This window comes from Pseudonaja textilis, chromosome 3 (genome assembly GCF_049901715.1).
Source record: "Pseudonaja textilis isolate UNSWEBS1 chromosome 3, rPseTex1.2, whole genome shotgun sequence".
Classification (NCBI taxonomy): Eukaryota; Metazoa; Chordata; class Lepidosauria; order Squamata; family Elapidae; genus Pseudonaja; species Pseudonaja textilis.
This window is the reverse complement of record NC_141992.1, coordinates 119,012,714-119,033,953: the sequence shown is the minus strand read 5'-3', so window position 1 is coordinate 119,033,953 and position 21,240 is coordinate 119,012,714. Positions and strand designations below refer to the sequence as shown.

The following is a 21,240-nucleotide window of genomic DNA, read 5'->3' as shown; positions in this document are numbered from 1 at the left end:
GCTTAAATACTGAATTCTCACTATGTGCATCTGCATATAGGTACATGCAAATGTGTGTGCTATGCCCATAAATATACTTTCAGAGCTCAAGTGGTATGAATGAAGCACTATAATTCTGTACTTACATCAAAGTATGCTCCTGCATGCTCTAAAATTAGCTGAGTTGAGTCTGGTTTGTTTTTGCAGTAAGTCACATACATTTGGAACTTGTCTGCCTGCAAAGAAAAAAAAAGATTGAAATGATTTGTAAAAAGCTCCATCTGGTGGAAACATGGCTATTTAATAATTATTTGAGTTTAAATCTGTTGGATAAAGAAGCTGGCATGCAAGAAGGTTAACTATTACAAAAGGAAAGAAATGTTCTATATTAGTCAGGTTGTACATTGACTCACTCAGCCTCCTAAGATGTATGTGTTCAAATACTGTATATCCTTAATCATGAGAGTAGTCAAAGAAGTAGCTTGCCTATTATACTTCTTTTGCAACAATACATTTTAAAGATTAGTCATTAGGTGCTTTAAATTCATGTTAATATTACATCCCACAGTTTGAAGTACAGCTGCTTAATATTACATGAAACTGACAGGATGCCTATTCATCTCCCATAATTCAAAAGATACTTTTTTATATTCACCAGTTAGAATGGAACTCTCTTTTCTGAGCTGAAGAGTCGTATGACTCTTGAAGAGTCCTAGGGAGTCCTCTATTTATAGTCATTTATTGACTGTTCAAAGTTACAACGGATGTGAAAAAAGTGACTTACAACTGTTTTCACACTTACAACCGTTGCAACATCCCCTTGGTTATGTGATCAAAATTCAGATGCTTGGCAACTCATATTGATGATGGTTGGAATGTCCCAGGACCATCTAATCAACTTTTATGACCTTCTGATGAGCAAAATCAACAGGGAAGTCAGATTCACTGAACAGCTTTATTACTAATTTAACAATTGCACTGATTTACTTAACAACTGTGGCAAGAAAGGTCATAAAATGGGGCAAAATTCACTTAACAAATGTTTCATTTAGCAACATAAATTTTGGGCTCAATGGTGATCATAACTTGAGAACTATCTGTATTTACTATTTCACACTATGAATCACTTCTATTAAGCTACAGTTTTATTCTTCAGGTGTGGATGATCACAACTCAAAATACAATTGATTATTTAGTAAAGAGAAAGGCAACAACGCAATGACCAACATCTTACCCAAGTAACAAAGCAATGACCAACATCTTCAGGAAGTTGCTCATATTTCTCCAGCTCTTTCAGGAATATACTGTTTAAAGAAATGATGAATAAAACAATTAACATGTTTCTCTTCCCTTTCTACATTGTAATTATACTATCCATTATACTACCCATAGTGACTATAACATAGTGTTACACTTGTGCAGAATTATCCAATCAATCTAGCCTTAGAACTAAACTACACTTTATAGTTCCAGTAAAACAATGATCTTGCTATAGCTATAGCTACAGCTATGCTATGTCAGGTTATGGTACATTGTAATCATGCCAGACCTACAAAATGTGGTGCCTTTTAGCTGTGATGTGTTAGAACTGGCTCATAGTCCCCTATGCATTGAACAAAACATACACATTGAAATAACTAATAGGAAAATTAGCACTTATTTACTGACTTCATTGCAATTTAAATGATCTAAAATTGACCATACAAACAAACAAACAAACAAGCCTATTAGAGGAAGAGAATGCTTGCATTTCCAAGCTTTATAAAATCAATCTGTACTATTAGTTTATGAACAATTAGCAAGTTCTTTTATTATTATAACAATTTTTATTAAAGATTACAATTTATAACAATACAAACTAAAAAATAAAATAAGAAAAAATAAAAGAGGCAGAAAAGAAAAAAGCAGAAAAAATAGAAAAGAAACAAATAAAAATATAGTAAAGAAATAAAGAAATGACTTCCCCATTTATCATAATAAGTATAACCAGTTTTAGTAATTTATCACTTCTCCTAAAATACAACAAATGGTCTCTTGGACTTCCGGTTTGAGCTTCTTCGGCGACAGACTGAAACCTCGTCTCTCCGAGGCTTCGATTCGTGTTCGCCGCTGGTTTTGGGGCTAAGCCACCCCGTAGAGGTGGTGAAGAGAGGGGAGACTGCCAGCAGGGTTGAGGAGAGCTGCATCTCTCCTCCCCAGCTGGCCATTACTCCCTTTCCTGAAAGCGGTTGTAGCGGTGGTCAGAAATGACCACCACAAAGAAGAACTCGACCGGAAAAGAATGTGCAGGAGGAAGATAAGAGGAGAAAATTTTGGTTGTCCGGGTCAAACAGCAAAAGCAACAAATAAGGTACCCTGGAATTTAAACTTAACAACATTGTTCCCAAAGAAGATTTTGAAGCTGCAAAGGAGAGAGAGAAGGGAAAGGATTAGGGTTTTTTTCTTCCCTTCCTTATACTGATTGCTAAGAGACTTAAGCAAGAAATTGAAAAAAAATCCACTTTGACATTAATAGGCATCTAAGCTGAAAATAAAAGTCAAAAGGATAATAAAGATTTCTGGACATTTAAAAGTTTTTAAAAGCAGGAAAGGAGAAAAAAAAATTAATAAAGGGGCAGGATCTGGAAAAATGGAGGAGACTGCCTGGAATTAAGGAATGGAGCTGTAATTAAAAGGAACTTACAGTGAAATTTTAACAAGATTCCTCAAAGATACATTTTAATTGAAACTTGGTAACAAAATAATAGAACCCCAGGAAGAGAAAGTGGAAAAAAGAAGCAAGTAGAAACAGCCTTGGATTATTTGGATTATTTGGTGATTTTTGGTTTTTGCATCTAGATGACTAAAATTAATCAAGTGGTTGTTTAAAAGTTTTTAAAATGGTATCACTCTTAGAAGAACTGAAAAAATGAAAAGAAGATGCACAAGAAGGGAGAAGTTCTTTTGGCTTCGTGTTTCAATTCTTAGAAATGGAGATCTGGAGCTATTAGAAGCAACAAGAAATGCTTGCAAAACAAGAAGATTGGGAAAAAGAAGAAGCCATCTTTAATGATCAAATAATTTTAAGTGGGGGGAAAAAAGAAAAGGGAGGAAAGAGAGTGAAAGGTTTAAGACTAGAAAAAACATCCAAAAAGAAGAACAATTTGAAAGATAAGTATAATATTAGAAAGCAACAGAAGAGGGGATTACAGATGAGAGAGTTAGAAGTAGAGAGACGAGGGGGTAAAAAGGGGAGGGGGAAGAAGAGGGGGAAGAAGGCAAGGAAAAGAAGTTGTAAAAAACAGAAACATGAAATGGAGAAACAGAAAAGATATAAGGATTGTAACCATAAGCTTGTTTAGAGATAATGGGTGAAAATTTAATTGTAAAAGGGATTCTGCAAAGGTACATAAGATAGCATTGTTATATTACAAATAGAAATAATTTTAGAAAATATGATGATGGATAAAATATTTACTGTAATGTAGTGGGTTGTTTGTTAATAAATAAATGAATTAATATGATTGAGAGAATTAAAAGGGAACATTTTTAATTATTAATAATGATTTATAAAAATATAAGTGAGAAATATGGGGGGGAAAAAGAATTAACTATGGAAAGTTTATAAGTGTTCCCAAGGAAGTATGATATTTAATTGAAAAGAAATGTTAAAGATGTTAAGATTTTAATGCATATTAATGATAGAATTGAATTGGAATGGAATGTGTGTTTTATTTACATATACATATACATATACATACATACATACACATACATACATACATACATACATACATACATACATATATTCTTTTTAAGAATATAGTCTCTATTTTAAGAATGTACCAAGCAGAACTCGATTTGAAGTTATGTATTATATTGAATGCTATAATCTTAAAGGTATCCATTGAAGCTTAAATAAGAGTTTGAATGGATAAAATTAAAGGATATAAAGGTGTCATACTCTAATTGGTAACTACAGGGAAAAATTTGCTTAATAAGAAAAGATAATGTGAAATATTGGTAACTACAGGGAAAAATTTGCTTAATAAGAAAAGATAATGTGAAATTGAAACAGGACAGACAAAAGTATAAATATAATGATTTGAACTGAGATGAGATAATTAAAATAAAGTTGAGAAAATTAAAAGAGGGGAAAAACTATGTAGAAAATATAAAATGGAAATAAGATATGGAATAGAACATAAAAATGAGCATGAAATTGACTTTTGTGTCTGTATGAAGAAGAGATAACCTGGGACCATGCTATTTTCAAAAAAGATGTTTTATTTGTATTTTGTTTTTGTGAAAACCCAAATAAAATTTTCAAAAAAAAAACCAAAAACCAAAACAAATGGTCTCTTGTTCTGATATTCCATCTCTTTTCTGCAAACAAATCCATAAAGCCTTGTCATTTTACTCCCAGTATTAGCAAAAATCAATTAAGGATTACAAGAGATAACAACATATCTACTTTAATCTTGATCAAATAAACCAACTTTATATTAATTTCTTTTATTTCAAACAATCTTAACTCTAGATCTTTCAAATAATGTCCAAGAACTTGATTTTCTTTGTCCCTTCTCACAAAATTCTTCAAAGCTTTAACAAGCCTCTTGTAAATACCACATAGGAAAATTACCACTCTCTTGATTTGTTATTTATATATCCCTTTTAATTATTAAGAGATCTGACAGTTTCTTTTGTATCTCTAGTACAATATCTTTTTCCATGTCATTTTAAAATCTCAAACATGTCAGGTAAAACTTGTTTTTCTTCTATAATATTTTTAAAACAGTCTACTATAGAGGTAGACCTTCTCAAAATTAATTTCTGGGTTCCTTGTTTAAAAGTAATTTTCAATATGACTAATGTCACAATATTTTATTTCATTCTATGTTTGTAAGCTGAATTTGACTGCTCTTCTCCTTTGAATGTAAACTTTAGTTCCTTTTAGTTCCCTCTAGTTTCCAATTAAACAAATAACAGAATTAAAAACAAAAGCATTTCCCCATGGGATTCTTTATAATTTATTCCCAAATTTTACTTCAAATTTATCTGGACTCCTAATCCATTGGTATCTTTTTAAAATCAAAATTTTATATCACCCTTTTGCTGTTTATTCCAGATTTTTTAAATTTGTTAAATTTGTATTTAAAATGTCTTTCTTTAAGGATAGAAGAAAACTCACCTGTGTCAAGCAGGCCCCAAACCAAGAATAACACATTGGTGATTCTTCCAAGCTGATTTTATTGTTTCCATACTTATATTCAGAATCCCGCCAGGCTAAGTACTTTACTATCTATATCTACTATATACTCTGAGAAACATTAGGGAGAGGCTATCTTCGCCCTTTCTCTCACACAAAATATCTGGACTGAATTGTTTCTTATTCCTCTGGAATGCATCCCCTCTCTCCTTGGAATCCAGCCTACTACATTCCATCACATCCAGTGCAGTAAAACCTGTGAGTCCAAAGATTCCCGATAGATGGAAAGCACTTAACAAGCAATGTCCAAAAGTAATTAGAAAATAAAGTATGCAAACCCAGAGTCCTTTCAAAGACAGTTTGAGCAAAATGGTTATTGGCCCTCATCTCCCAGAGCTCTAAAACTACTGTAAACTGCTGTCTTGGGATCTCCTTGCAACAACTGCCTGGAGCACTTATGGGTGATCTCAATTCTCTCTTTTGTCTGGAGAGGGTTTATGAAAATCTGGTCCATTTGCTGGCTGGCTCTTTATTCTGCTACAATCAGCAGCTCCACAAAATCAGTCTACCCTTTCTTCCCCCAAAGTCTTCAGTTTTTAGCAAGTCCTAATGGCTTAAGATGTGGTTGGACACTTATTGATTTGTTTTATGACTATACATCTTTTCCATACCAAACAAAAAATAAAATCCCCTTCATCACATATTGAGAACTGATTAGCCATAATTCTAACTATAACCATAGGACAATATACAGTATGTAGTGTAGACATTTTTCACATAAGGAAATTTCGAACTACCTAATGTTCACATGGACTGAGACAAATTCAAAGGAGATGACTGTGCATGGAGCAAAGAATTACAACAGTTGGGAGCTTCAGAGGGCAAGGCAATTGCTTTTTCCCATCTTGCGCTCTTTGCAGACACAATTATATGTTAAATAAGGCACTTGCAAACAAAGCATTGTGTACCTGGTATGCTTGCAGGCTGGTAGTAATAGATTTTTCATCTGTTAATTATTCACAGAAAATGTTAGACTCCACAAATATTAACAGAGAAAAAGGGTATATCAAATTAGGGATCCTTACTAAGGGGAGGAGATTTAGTGTGGGCGACACCACAGAATAATTTTGATGTGCATCTAGTGAGTCTGGAGCTTCAAATAAATCCTGAATTCAGACTATGTGATCTAGTAAGCCTGAATTAAGGCTTTAATGCTATTCTCAGATCCTATTTAGCATTATCAGTCATCTCATAGATAAAAAGCTGATGTGTTCTATTTATCAGTTTTATGTATTATGCAGCAAAACCAAAACAACTCATTGTCTGGGCTGTTGAACAACCTAGATCAATCTATTTACATAAAAATTCCAGACCAGAATCAAGCAAGTCCATTTAAGATCCACTTAAATAGAAAACCAGAATAAACAATGCTAATCTGAAAATTGTCAAGTTCCACTCATTGAACCTACAATCTGTAGTAGCAAAAATAAAACCATACATTCATTTAATAGATCAGAAGACATTAAATCACTCTTTTTTTCTAAAAGCAGGGTTATGGGTGATTCTCTTCACTCACTTGTTATGGAATTCATAGATCTCCTGCATGTTTCCAAAAATGATATGCTCTTTGTTGACAATACCAGGTGGGATCTCTTCAACACCACTTGTCATTTCCCAGAGATATGTCTGGTTAAAAAAAAAATAGAAACGAAAAAAAAGGAGGGGAAGTAAAGTTGGTTTAACAATTATCTAGATATAACCAACCATCTCCAAATGAATATATGCAAAATCATACTGGAGTTTATAAAATGTCTATTTTAGATTGTATAATACCACTTTTTAGTTTTATAATCATGAGATCCTAACAAGTGCAACATGTCAATGAAAAAGTAACAAGTTTAAAACCGACCCTAAAATACAGATGAGAGGAGTTTCTGTTCAGAGAGAATAAGCCAGTTCTCGAATGTGCAGTGTAATAGTGGAAGCAATAATAGAACATTATCCCTTCAACAAAACAGTAAAAGCTGAACAAAAGCAGCAACCAGTTTATTGTGCCTGAAAATGAACAGATATGCTATTATCCCTGTTCAATCAACATAGGAATGTTTAAAGAGCAAAACAAGAAGCTGATCAAGCCAGCAATAATTGATTTAATTGACAAGCATGCCTACTTCTGATACAGCACTGCACAACTTAGCTCTATGGTTACAGATCATACAATATGACAGTGAAAAAAAAATCTATTTGAGGACCCACATTTAGCTTGGAAACAAGAACTTACATCCATACATTCCCGGAGATCTCTTACATAAGCCTTCTCTGTCTGGATAAGCTCAGCCATGATGAACCTTTCCATACACACAAGAGAGAGACAACTTTAGACTATTTGTTTCACCATATACCATTCTGAAGAGAAATTAGATACACAGCAAGGATTTTACATAGTAAAATATATTTGATGAGCTCAAGAGCACAGAGCAGATGAGAACTGCAACTAGAAAAAATATGGACTATTAAGTTCAGTAAAAATGATAATAAAATGATTTAACATGGCTTTTGCATAAGTAAATATTAAGTCTCATCTTAGAAACATTCTGTCCTCTAATTTAAACTTTGCTTTAAGTAATGGCTAAAGGAAGCAATAAGAATACTGAATAAAATTACAGGTGATCATTAAAGGAAGGGTACATTTGCTCATTCTTTTTGGTTGTTGAATCTCAGAAAAAAATATTCTAGATTCTTTTTTGGACATTCAAGACATCAGCCTATTTTAAAATGCTTTGCCTCAGACTTATCAAATAGTAATGCACAACTTAAAATCCGTATTCTCATTTTCTTTTTAACATATAACATTGCCGAGAAGTGGAAATGGCAAAAGGTCAGTGGGGGGAGGGAGGAGAACATGAAATACTGTATACTTTGACATGGGCCAAGACTAGCATGTGTTACTTTTCCCCTTAATTGTTTAATGTACATAATTTACATAAATGTAAAAAAGAATGTTTTGGTGACATATTAATGATACGTTGGCTAGGGCTATGAATGCACAAGCACCTAACTAAATAGAGAAAAATTACACATAAGTCCAAAGCATGGAAAACATGCATTATGCTAGGAGGAGACAAATGATTTACTCTTTCCTGCGGGCAGACTTCCTCTTTTCCTCATTAAGTTCATGAGCAGCATCTCTCAGCTTCACTTCTGACCCAGGAACACTGGCTGGGATTATATCCAGTTGCAAGCTTTTACTCTGAATTAAGGAAGGGAAGATGACATGAAAATCAGTGAAGACAAGGAGAAACAAGCACAAAAAGGGGTTTATCTAGATAGAAACTCGAGCAGCCAGATTAAGCCATTCCAAATTATTTCAAGCAAAAAGAAAAATGCAACACTCACCGATTTATTGGAATCTGAAGAAATTCCTAGAGCTTTTTCTAAAGAGGTCCTGTATTTTTCCATACGCAGAGAGAAGTCTCTGTATCTTTTGTCCACTGCTGTGACACATTTTTTAATCTCTGCTGCATGGGCATGCCCCTTTTCACAAAAGCCATCAGCTAGCTGTATCAACAACTTCACCCTCTCTTTGGTTTGCTATAGGATACACGAAAGATGGGAAGGCAGTAAGAAGAGTGGACATGCAGTGCCTCTCATGAATAACAGCCTTTTCATGCTATAAATAGAAGATAATATTCTGTTTCCATGCTAACAGCTTTTTGGTACTTGAACAGAGTTATCAGGATCATTATAACATTTTTTAATTTCTAGCTTTTAGGGTTCTGAAAGTAAGGACCTGAAGACAGAATTGATTTAGGACAGCCTCATGCATTGGCACTACTACTGTGTCTGGGGATTATCTAAGCACCCAGAAAATACAAGTTTGGGGAAATATGCCACATCATGCTAAAAACCCAATTTATAATGCCACATGTTATTGATAAAGAATTCAAGAAGTTTCAGTCTTTATAGTAGCGGAAAGTTTGATAATAAGTATATTGTGTTAAAGAGTAATGTAACATTAACAGCCCTATTTTCCTCTACAGTATGGGTATACAAAGATTATGTGACAGATTCTGTTGGGATGTATCACTCTAAATGGGATTGATGATCAGATGAATGCTAGCAAAAAGGAAATCTGATTAGTATTAGACTGAAAAAAAATCTGATCTACTGATGGCAGGGGTCTTCCACATTAATTTCATTTTATTATAAAAATGTCCTGAGCACCCTGCTCAGAGCATGGGACTCTGTTCTGCAAATGCAGAAAAACGGTAAAAAGCAATAAACAGAAGAAATGAAAGGCACGAGATAAAAAAGAAGAGAAAACATAGCTAACTCTAGTTTTATAGCACCAACATTCTCTCTGCATATCTATGCTTTTCTGTTTTTACCAATCATTCCTGCTTCTACCATGCTGGCAAGCTCTGAGTTCTGGACCCTGGAAGCATGCCTTCTCTACCCTCTGGAACATGGTTTCTCCTGAGATCTGGATAGTTCCCACTCTGATGTTATTTAGAAGAGCTACGAAGATTGAGAAGACCTGGGTCTTCACCCAGGCCTTTGGTGAAGGACAGGGAGAAACCCCCCTTTTCAACACATTTGCCCTCTGTTATCTTTATTTATATATATATATTTTGTTTGATTGTGAGACTCCAAGAGCCATTGTCAGTCAAATGACATACAGATTGAATTAATATTAATAGATAACAGAGTTAAAAGACTTGTAAATAGAAATAGAATGACTGTGGTAAAAGAAAGCAACGGTAGTACCTATAGTAATAGGCACCTTGGGTGTAATCCCAAAACAACTGAAGTACCACTTGAACACTATTGGCATTGACAAATTCACCACCAGTCAATTGCAAAAGCCAGCTTTACTTGGAACAGCTTTTATCCTGTAATAATATATGTAACACCATCCAAGATCCACACCTGCCCATCCATGATTTTCTCTAAGGACTCAATAGGCGCACAAAATTATCAAATCCAGCTCTACATCTAGCTGACTGTGCAAAGAACCATAATTTCATATGCTGTCTTTTGTTCTTTAAACCCTTCTTTCTCTTTTTCAAGATCTCACCTGTTCCAGTTAATTTGAACTTTCTCACTGTTTTCCTCTAGACCCATTCCCCACCTTCATAAATCATCTCATTTATTCGATGTGGACATTTAATCAATATGCAATTAATACCCATTCTTTTTGGGCCCTTTCTTTTCTTATTTTAGCACAACACTTAAGGATATTACCTGCATACACTGCATTCAACTTACTTTTATGTTTTTTCTTGACATATTCATATTTCATAAATAGTGACCTTTTAAACAAATATTCATTCTTTTCAACATACTGTATATACTACCCACCATCTTTCTGCTAATATATGTTAAAATGTCTCCATCTATTTTCGCCATCAATCACAATAACTCTGGTCTCAAATTCATCAATTTTCAGATTTGTTATCCTTATATCTAAAATTTGCTGCAAATCATCCAGGCTGTCATAGGCATTATTCACATATGAAAATACACACGTGTTCACAATTTTAACCAATCAACAGCTAATATTACACCAAACCTACATTAAACAACCAAGTGGACATCACCTATTTTGACTTTTTTTCTCTTTAGTGTTATATATTAGCTGAGCATTCTTTAAGGCTCACTTGTGCTTTACTTTACTCATATATTACACTTCCTGCAACTGAGCAGTCAACATTCAAAACTAAATTTATCCAGAACTTTCCATAATTCAAGCTATTCACCAGTATATACTTTCTCAAAATCATTAAATGAACATAATCTATTATTCTCATTTGTGCATAGAGAAATTTAATACTAACCAATGAAAAGCAAATCGTGACATATAAGATTCTACCAGCAGTTTCACAAAGTAGTAGAAAAAGGCAGATGATTTCCATTTGGATTACAGAATTCCTTGGGCATGTTACTGATACTTCACTGACATCGTTTCAGTACTGCTGTTCAATAATTAAATATATATTCTGGAATGTCATGTTTTTAAAACCAAATGTGTATTTTATTTCAGCCAGAAGAAAATGATTTTTGTAGGCATTCTATTTTTTTTCTTTTAGATATCCATAAATTAAACAAATATCAATATTTTCAAGCCCCAAAGCTTATAATAAGCTAGGTTAACTTCTCTTTTATTAGAAACTATGATCCAAGCAGGCCAATACCTATCAACTTTCTAAATTGCTAAAATAATATAATACAAGGAAAAATAGCCTGCACTGTATAATGAAAGTACAATTTTTAAACCTTAAATAAATTATAGTGGTTAAATGAACTAAACATAATTGGAAAAGCAAAACAAAACAAAATCCAAACTCCAACAATTGGAATGGAAAAGAAAATATCTATATAAGTATAAAAATCTACAAGGAATTAGTTGCCATAGAACTTGTCATCAAACCCGAATCATAAAGTAATGTGTCTTCTCATTTTTAGAGCACTTTTCAAAAATAGATAACAAACTCCTATCCTCTTACACTCTTTCTAGTTATGTAGGATTATCCTTTTTGGTATAAAGCCAAAGCCTTTGATAAATCCTATCTTTTAGAAATATAATTCAGCATCCCACTGAGATCCTTAAATCTAATATTTCTTCCCCAAATTATGGTAACATATATATTAACCTGAAACCAAATAAAGCTATATCATAGAACAAGACAACATCTGACTTCAAATTTCTTACATCACCAACACAAGAGATTTAACCCTAATCCACCCCATTTAAAACGTACTTTTAAGGGTAATCAACTAAAATAATAATTTCTGTTAAATTATTTTCATTTTTAAGTCCTAATGTCATATTTCATATTTTGTAACAGGAAATTTTGATTGAGAAACCAGTACAATAGCTTGCCTTCCAAAGTTGTAAGGGCCCCGTCACTGGAGGCTTTCAAGAAGACTGGACAGCCATTTGTCTGAAATGGTATAGGATCTCCTGCTGAAGCAGGGGGTTGGATTAGACAAGCTCCCTTCCAACTCTGTTATTCTATGTAGACCATACAATGCCTAGGCACTTCAGTAACACATCTTCTGCATTATTTTCCGATTTGAATTACACCACAGTAACAACTTTTCATGTGCTTATCTATCAATTATCAAATATGCTCAGCAATTTCAACGCAGCAAACAAAAGTCCTAATTTAAGATGTCATAACTTCAACCAAGATTTCAAAGGTTTTACACATCTGGTTTACAAATGGGCCCAAAGAGGAAATCACAGTAAGTCTCATCCCAGAAGCATACTGATGTAAGATTAAAGGCTCAATGGTAGATTAAAGTCATCATCTTCACAAGGTAAATGTAATTTGGTCAAAAATACTCTAGGGGCTTTAGCTTTCCTAACACATTGTTGATTAACCTATCTATATAAAAGACAGTGGGAAATGACAGCGAAATTCCCCTGAAATACACATACATTTCAATATTATATTCACTTTAATATCATTAATTTTTCTAAAAGATCAGGGAGTTTTGACCATGAAGTTGTCGAAATTTTACCTGTACATTTATACATATTTAATTCAACATACGGTGACAAACGTTGGAAGAGGGTAAGTCCAAGTATTTTATAGACTTGATACAAACTATAAATGCTAATCTCCTACAAATATAATAGATCCCGCATGCAACACATTTGAATTATCATGAATAGTAAGGTTTACAGAATCATCATATGGCATGGGAGATGGATTTAACCCACTTTTTCCCAACTGTGGCCAAATTGGTATCTTTTTCAAGATAGTGATATGAGAGAAAATGTACAGTATTACATTTACCTTTGCAGTTATCTGGAATTCTTCATGTTCTTTCAAGAGCTCTTGAGTATGCTGGATACTAGAGCCAGTGGAAGTGTGTGTGGATAAATAAAACTCTCCATTATCATGGATCCACTCAAGAGCCTAAGAAGACAGTTGAAGAAGAAAAATTAAATAACTTCTTCTAGGAGGAGCAACCTGACCATTTCTGAACAACAGATTATTTATTCAAAATTTGGGGAGTTTTTGTCTTGTCCTTTTTCCCCCTTGCATCATTCAAATTATATTTTTGTCACAGTCTGAAATAATCTTTCTGGAGGGGAAATCATAATTAGGTCAACTGAATTTACTTCTACATAAAAACATTTAGGGCTGTTATGCTCCCCCACCAACATAAAAGATGAGATATTAATCTTTACACACCCAAGTTCATTAGTTGTGATGCCAAAACAAAACAGAATATAATAGTCATGATGGTCATAAAACCGACCCAATATTACACTTTTATGACAGTCATTAAGTGAATGAAGAGGTCATAAGTGCAAATACTTTGTTTGCTATAGGTATGATTTTGCTAAAAATTGGAAGTAAATGCTGGGTTTTGGCAAAACCATCATAAAGCACAGTCATGTGATCGCAGGACACTGCAAATGGCCAAAAACGCAGTTGAATTGCCTCTTCTTTGGGTGGGTCATAACTTTGAATGGTCACTAAATAACTAGTGCTAAGTTGAGGACTACCTACACATATTCCTCCCAAGTCTTTTTCCTTCTTCTATTATTTCTCTTTCGTGATTATCCCAAAAGAATTCTCCAATATAGCTTAGTCTGAAGATACCAGCAAGAGGCTCCACTATCATCTCAATGCTACAGCTCTAAACGTATGAGAAAACCAATTACTATCCCTGTTTGAAACACTGATCACTCCATCTCTTTTCTCCATTCTCCTATTTTTGGGGGGCGGGTGGGTGGATGTTTTCAAGGCAATATTAACACATAGCACTTGCTTGGACAATCCTTGCGGTTTCCTTGGCAGGAATTCAAAGCTGGCTTGCCATTGTCTTCTTGATGTGGCTGAGAGAGAATATAACTTTAAAGCTTTGTGGATCTCAACTCCCAGAATTCCTCATCCAGTCATGTTACCCTCAGGAATTCTGGGAGTTGAAGTTCACAAGTCTTAAACTTGCCAAGTTTGAAGACCTTTGATATAACTGGTCCAAGGCCACCCAAGTGCCTTCAAGTCTAAAGTGGAACTTGATCTTATTATCTCCCAATTCCTAATCTGATGCCCTAACCACTACACCAACCTGGCTCACTCTAAAATCATTAAAATTTTGTCTCTTCCCCTCCCCCCCAATAGATAGCTAAACAATCCTGCATTTTTATGTAGAAGGGAAGGATGGTGTATATGTGTGTGCAATCTTTGATTGCATCTCTAATATTGTTATGAATATATAAAATGGAAGGAGGTCCACTGATTTTCTGGTTTTGTTTTTCTTTTGTGTTGCACAGAATGCTAAAAGACATTCCCTAAACTTTAGTTTTGCTTGACAAAGAATCTGGGAGGAAGATGTTTGAAGGGCCGGGGGAAGCGGGGGAGGAACAGGACAGGACATATTTGAAAAACCATCGTGACATGATGTCTTGTTGGTTACTTTGGAATGACAACTGGAGGAAGAGTTATAAGAAGATATGAACCCTGACCTGTTTAGCACTTCTTTCAAAGACTACATATTGCTGACATTGGTCAAGCCGTCGTTTTCTCATTGTCCAGTAGTGTAGGACACGATTTTCTCTCTGGAAAAGTTCATTCAGGATATCTGCCAGGTGAGAAATTATTAAAGGACAAATCATGTGCAGAGATATAATTTAAGCCCATCTGATAATAAACATAAAAAATGTTTGCTAATATTAATAAAACACTCCAACTCACTTTTGACCTGCTGTTCAGGAGCCTTGATGTGAGTCACCATCCCTGGCATATTGACACTATTTCTGTGCAAGTATTTCAGGAATACATCTGCATTTCTCCGAGCCAATGTGCAAGCCTAGAAAAGGCAAGACAGATGCATCAACCAAAAAGGATCAAAATAATGCAGACATCCTTATTCTGAATCATTGAGAAAATGTTTATTTAAGCAATTAATGGACTGCAAAACAACTTTGTAACAGCAGTGCGGGCTTATGTCTTTGTTTACATCCTGCCTTTATTATTTTTACAAATAACTCAAGGCGCAAACATATCCTACATACTTTCCTTGTCCTATTTTCTCCACAACAACATCGTGAGGTGGGTTGGCCTGAGAGTGAGTGACTAGCCCAAAGTCACCCAGCTGGTTTCACAGTTAAGGACATGAACTCATGACCTTTTTCTTTATAGCCTAATGCCTTAACCACTAGACCATACTGCCTTTCTTATTACATATATTTTTGCTAAGATCCACAATTTGGAAATTAGGTAGCAAGAAAGCATTAATGCTTTCTCCAGCATACAAGAGCAGACAGAGGAGACAGAAAGAGAGGGTGAAAGGGAGAGGGAGAGGCTTATTTTTCCCAATTGGATCGGTTTCTAAACAGCAAGAATACTAATACAAGAGATTCAGAGTTCACTGCACAGAACAGTGTTTCCCAATCATGGCAACTTCCAGATGGGTAGAATTTACATCCCTGAATTCTCTGTAATGGCCAGCCTGGCTAAGAAATTCTGGGAATAGATATTGACACTTCTAAAGGTTAGGAAACATCAGCATCAGGGTTGTGTTTGACTTCGGGGTGGGCTGGGAAGGGCGTGGCCAACTCGACATCACTCGTGTCAGGGGCGCCTGTGGTGACCCTTGCACTCTGCCAGCAAAAACGGGTTCCCAAGCTCCGTTTTAAGCTGCGACAGCCTCTTACAACACTTTGCCAGCGAAAATGGAGCTCAGGAGAACTGCACATGGCCTTCCCGAGCTCCGATTTTTGCTGGCAAAAGTACTGTGGGCCGATCCTTTGCTGTTTCCAGGGCAGTACTGTGGGCCAGATCTAAGTACCCTGCAGGCCAGATCCATCCCCCTGATCTTGAGTTTGATACCCCTGGCATAGAGGAACAAAACCATAAAAACATTCAATCATATTTTAACATAGTCAAACTAAATAATTTAAGTGCCAACATGATGGCATTTAAGGCCCAGATGAACACAATACAGAAGCCTGATGATGGCAGATGAGATTCTGACGAAACGTTGCTACAACTTTAAAAGCACAACTAGAATGACGTGGGAAAATACCCGAACAAAGCTGAATACCATATGTGTGTGTGTGTGTGTGTTATATATGTGTGTGTGTGTGTGTGTGTGTGTGTATACATACATACATACATACATACATACATACATACATACATACATATATTTGGGTATGTTCCCACGTCATTATAGTTGTGCTTTTAAATTTGTAGCAATGTTTCGGCAGAATCTCATCTGCCATCATCAGGCTTCTGTATTGTGTTCATCTATGAGTCAAACTTTCACAGCCGTTTCTGTTTTAAATTTGGTGCTAGCCTACTGCTGTGCCAGAATGTTTTTTTCTTCATCCTGATTGGTTGAGAGTCTTGGTCCGTGTTTATTGGTCTTGGAGTTTGCTGTGTTCTGCTTGATTGGTGCTTCTAATATCTTCTGTCTGTTTTGTAGCTTTTTTTGTCTTGATTGACTGGCAACATTGTTTCCTGTATTGGAGGCTTTTAGTGCACTTAGCTCCGAGTAAACAGATGGCTATCATTTATTAGGAAGCTAGGTTTCATCTGGGTGCCTGGTTGGGGTGTGTTTGAGCTGGAGGTATCACGGGGAGTCTGTTTGTGCCCAGGTGTTTGCCTGGCTCGGGGTGTTGAGATTTTTTTGTTTGAGAGTGCAGGCTTCCAGATAATTGAGTCTGGTGAAGTCATCTCTTCTATTCATGCTTTCAGGTCTTTTTTTCCATCTCTATGGCTTCTCTGATAATTCTGTGGCTGGGGTTTTCTATAGTGGCTAGGGTTTTGGTGCCATTGAAGTCAATGCTATGACCTGTGGCTTTCATGTGTTGGACTAGTGAGGAAGTGTGTTCCAGCCTTTTTACTGCATTTTTATGTTCATCTAGGCGGGTACTTATTCTTCTATTGGTCTGTCCAAAGTATGTGGCAGGGCATGATGCGCAGGGGACTTCATATATGCCTTGGTTTTCCAGGTCAATTTTATCTTTGGGTTTTTTTAGGATGGCTGCTATTTGAAGGCAGTCTTGATGTGATGCCTGTGCAGTATCTAACTGATTTTGTCTGTAGAACCTCTTATGTAGGGCAGGACAGCTGTTCCATAGGTCTGTTCATCTTCTAGATCTCCATTATGTCTCAGTGTGTTTTTGTGGATCAAGCCGGTGATTTTGCTTTTGTGGAAGCCATTGGCTGTCAGTACTTTAGTCAGGGTGCATAGTTCAGTCTTTATGTGTGTCTTGTCTGCCAGGCGTTTGGTTCTGGCAATTAATTAGTGTTTTGGCCACAGAGTTTATCTGTGCTGGGTGGTGGTAGGATTGGACACTGAGATAGCAGTTGGTGTGTGTTTTCTTCTGGTATATGGTGTGTCCTAGTGTGCCATATGTTTTTTTGTGAATTAGTACATCTAGGAATGGTAATCATTTGTTTGTTTCTGTTTCCATGGTGAATTTGATTTTGGGATGTGTCTGTTTAGGTGTGTTAGGAAATGGTTTAGGTTTTCTTTTCCATGGGGCCAAATAACAAATGTGTCATTGATGTATCTTAACCATAGTTTGGGTTTGTGGGTGGCATTGGCTAGGGCTCTGGATTCGAATTCTTCCATGAACAGGTTTGCAATGACGGGTGACAGTGGTGATCCCATAGGGGCTCCTTCAATTTGCTTGTATCTTTGTCCTTTGTATATGAAATATGTGTTGGTTAAGCAGTGTTCTGTTAGTTCCATGAGGTGTTTGGGTGGTTGGTATTTATTTTTGATGATTTTTAGAGTTTCTTTTATCGGGACTTGAGTGAATAGTGAAACCACGTCGAAGCTTACAAGCAGATCTTCTTGTTCCACGTGTAGATCTTTGATCATTTCCAAGAGGTGGTATGAGTTTTGTACATGTGAAGCTGCTGCTTCAGGATGGGGCTGTCGCGGCTTTGCTAGGTATTTGGCTAGGTTTTGTAGTGGTGCTCCTCTGGAGCTGACTATGGGTCTGAGAAGTATGCCTTCTTTGTGTATTTTTGGGAGGCCGTATAGTTTGGGGCATCTGGAAGATTTTTCTCTTGGGATGTATCCAATTACATATATATATATATATATCCAATTAAAACAGCATCAAAATTAATCTTTTCAAATCAAAATCACCAATAAGAATTGACTGACATCTATGGAACATACTGAAGTAAGCAAGTTGTAATCAACCAGGATAAGAGTTTGATATGAGTCATTTTTGAGTAATCTTTTTTAATATTCTGAAAAACAAGTTCAAATATTTGATGTCTTTTACTGTGTCTCTTTTACACACAAAAGAACAGCTGCTGAAATCGTGACCAACTTCATAGTTACTGCTGTCTTAATAATTTTAGTACATTTTGTTTCTTCTCAGAGATTCTTTATAGGCATCTTGAACGTGTTAATTCACCTCCATTATATTAACAAAGATGTGCAAAAATTCTTACTCAAATCTAATGTTAGATCTATATGCAGAATTAGTACATAGACTCTGTGGATCTAAATACCTAATTCTAGCAGAAAGTTTATTTTTAAAAGGAGAGAATGATGGTGACATTTGAATTTAACGGCTCTGCTCAACTGTCAGGCCTGAAGATTCTTATCCTACATTCTACTAAGGAATAAAAATAGCTATATTAAATATGCATGCCACTCAACTCTCAACAACTCTGGGCACCTTACAACAAACAATATTTCTGATTTAATTGGATTCTAACTCATAAACTCTTGTCCGAATAAAATATTATTTTGCTATTTTTTTTTGAAGACTTTTACATAGATCCAGCTATTATTTTTGTGCAGTGTTTCCTTAGACATTCAAAACTATGGCTCAAATGATACACTACAAAATTAACCTTTATAATCAGAAATCTCTATTTAAAAGTAGGCTCCTCTGAACTGAACTTCAATTCCTATTGACTTCATGGATGACATATCCAAGACATTTTCTTGACAAAATATTGACAAGATTTGTCACTGCCTTCTTATAGATTTTTAAAAATTCTCTAGTACAAATGAAAATTGAGAGATTCCCTAGTGGTTTCTCATCCATAAACTAACCAGTTTGGGTCTGTTTATCGTTTTTTTTTTTAGATCAGTCAGGTTTGGTGAGATGCTATCGCATCTTATAAAAATCATTGAAAATGGTTTTTTTTAAATAACTAATGGACTGTAGGTAGTTAAAATAAAGGTTTTTTTAAAATAAAGCCAAACCAATGTGACAATAGCTGATAAATCTTTTTTCTGCCTACTTTCTGCAGCTTTCAGACCTAGCTGAGATGCAGTCCTTCTGCTCTCATTTTCAGCTGCCCAAATCACTTCTTCTCATAGTAGATACTTACCTGGCTAAATCACACTAGAGGGAGCCATCTCATGACAGGTATTTACCCAGCTGAATCACCCAATGGGTACCAGATGTTGTATCGGGAGGGTACTGCTTCAGACTGTCTGCTCATGGCAGAAGTCATAGCAGCAGTGAGAAGGTAAACCGAGTTCTCTGACAGTTAGGTGGATTGACAGGTGGAAAAGAATGTTCACTTGTAACAGCTCCTCATTCTTGCATAACTGTACATAATCTTACAAGGACCATCCATAGCAAGCTAGTTGTGTAGATTAAACTGGGCTGAAAAAGGCAAGCTCATGAATGATATATAGTTGTGCTGACAGCAGGCGCTGCAGACTTGTGGCAATTCTGTAAAACTACAGCATGGGTAGATAGGAAGGATAAAACCCCAGGCAGGTATGACTTGACAGGGAAATATGGACCCTATCAAGTCATGCCAGGGATGTAGGCATCACTTCAGGTTGTGTGCCTGAGATAAGCTGCACTCATACTGTATAGCTATAACATGTTTGCAAAACACCATTTGTCATAGAACAAAGTCTAAGAAACATGGATTTTACAGCATCATATGAGATATTGAGGCCTGTCCAAAATATAAATATTTCTAATAAAAATTAGTATTTAATAAAGTGAACCTCCAGATATTATTACAATAAATAATACAGTTTTCCAACATATCAGCTATAAATTATTGCATTAATTAGTGTATAGAGCTAGGGATATGCATGAAACAGGAAATCTGCTTTGAACTTGAAACAAGCCATCTTATTTCCAGAAAAGTTTTACTTCTATAGTTTATTTTCCCAAGCATTTCAAACGTTGTCTTATCTGGTCATTTTAATAACTTTGTATTAAATGAGTAGCCAGGCAATATAGTATCTTTGGGCTTTCCTAATTTCTTCAGTTTTCTACTCCAATTAATTAACATTTTGACATGGTGTTTTGAGAAACCACAGCTTCCTACTCATTTTCTTCAGTTACCTTCCTACATCCTCTTTTCCTGTAGTATTTCTCAAACAATGTTGTTTTCATATTTATGCTTTGAGTGTTAATATTTATCAGCAAGAAAGGTAGGAAAGAAAAGTTACACTGGGTTACATGATGCTACTTTAACCTCGTCAGGCCTAACACCAATGCTTTGTTTGTATGTTCTTTCTAAGCTGCCAAGTAATAGATGTATTCTTGTCATGAAGGGCTAAGACAATTGAAAATTATTTTTCTACTTCCAAACAAGACTCTCTCTTCTTTTCTTATTCTGTAATCTTTCCATTTTTCATCCCTCATTTTCCTGCTCTTTCTTCATTTAAAAGCAAGTAGTTTTTCCCAGTCTAAGTCATTCAGCACACATGTATAAAACTCTACTGGAAAACTACGTAGAAGAGCGGCTGCAGTTGTATGCTATTCCTATCACTTTGACCAAAAGCTGTTTTTCAGAAGAGTACTTGATACTAAGCATAAAAAGCCAAAAATTATGCATAATAAAATATGGGAGAAATGTACATTAGAACTGTCACCATTACCTTCAAGAAGGCCTCCTTTTGTTCAAGATGTTTGCTAATCATTGGAGTCACATGGTCTGTTTCAGAGTTGGGGCCCAGTTTATCAGCACCTCCACACCAGTCTTCCTCTCGCTTGTATTCTTGCTCCAAACTTTCCAGCACACTGCATACCTATCAGCCAACAGGTTCAGAAGTGATGTGGGATAAATGATCTTTTCTAAACAACCAATGAT

At 35.5% G+C, this 21,240-nt stretch overlaps 1 protein-coding gene across 2 annotated transcripts in view; it reads right to left on the bottom strand.

Moving 5' to 3' along the window:
- Positions 1-21,240, bottom strand: part of TRIO (trio Rho guanine nucleotide exchange factor) — a 253,223-nt gene that overhangs the window by 84,126 nt on the left and 147,857 nt on the right. For both annotated transcript variants that reach the window (XM_026701043.2, XM_087930714.1), the window contains 10 exons: positions 21,029-21,178; positions 14,884-14,998; positions 14,655-14,770; positions 12,973-13,095; positions 8,564-8,758; positions 8,302-8,417; positions 7,449-7,515; positions 6,744-6,853; positions 1,214-1,283; positions 126-215 (listed from right to left, as the gene is read on the bottom strand). In XM_026701043.2, coding sequence (XP_026556828.1) covers positions 126-215; positions 1,214-1,283; positions 6,744-6,853; positions 7,449-7,515; positions 8,302-8,417; positions 8,564-8,758; positions 12,973-13,095; positions 14,655-14,770; positions 14,884-14,998; positions 21,029-21,178 — 1,152 coding nt within the window. The remainder of the gene's footprint in view (positions 1-125; positions 216-1,213; positions 1,284-6,743; positions 6,854-7,448; positions 7,516-8,301; positions 8,418-8,563; positions 8,759-12,972; positions 13,096-14,654; positions 14,771-14,883; positions 14,999-21,028; positions 21,179-21,240) is intronic.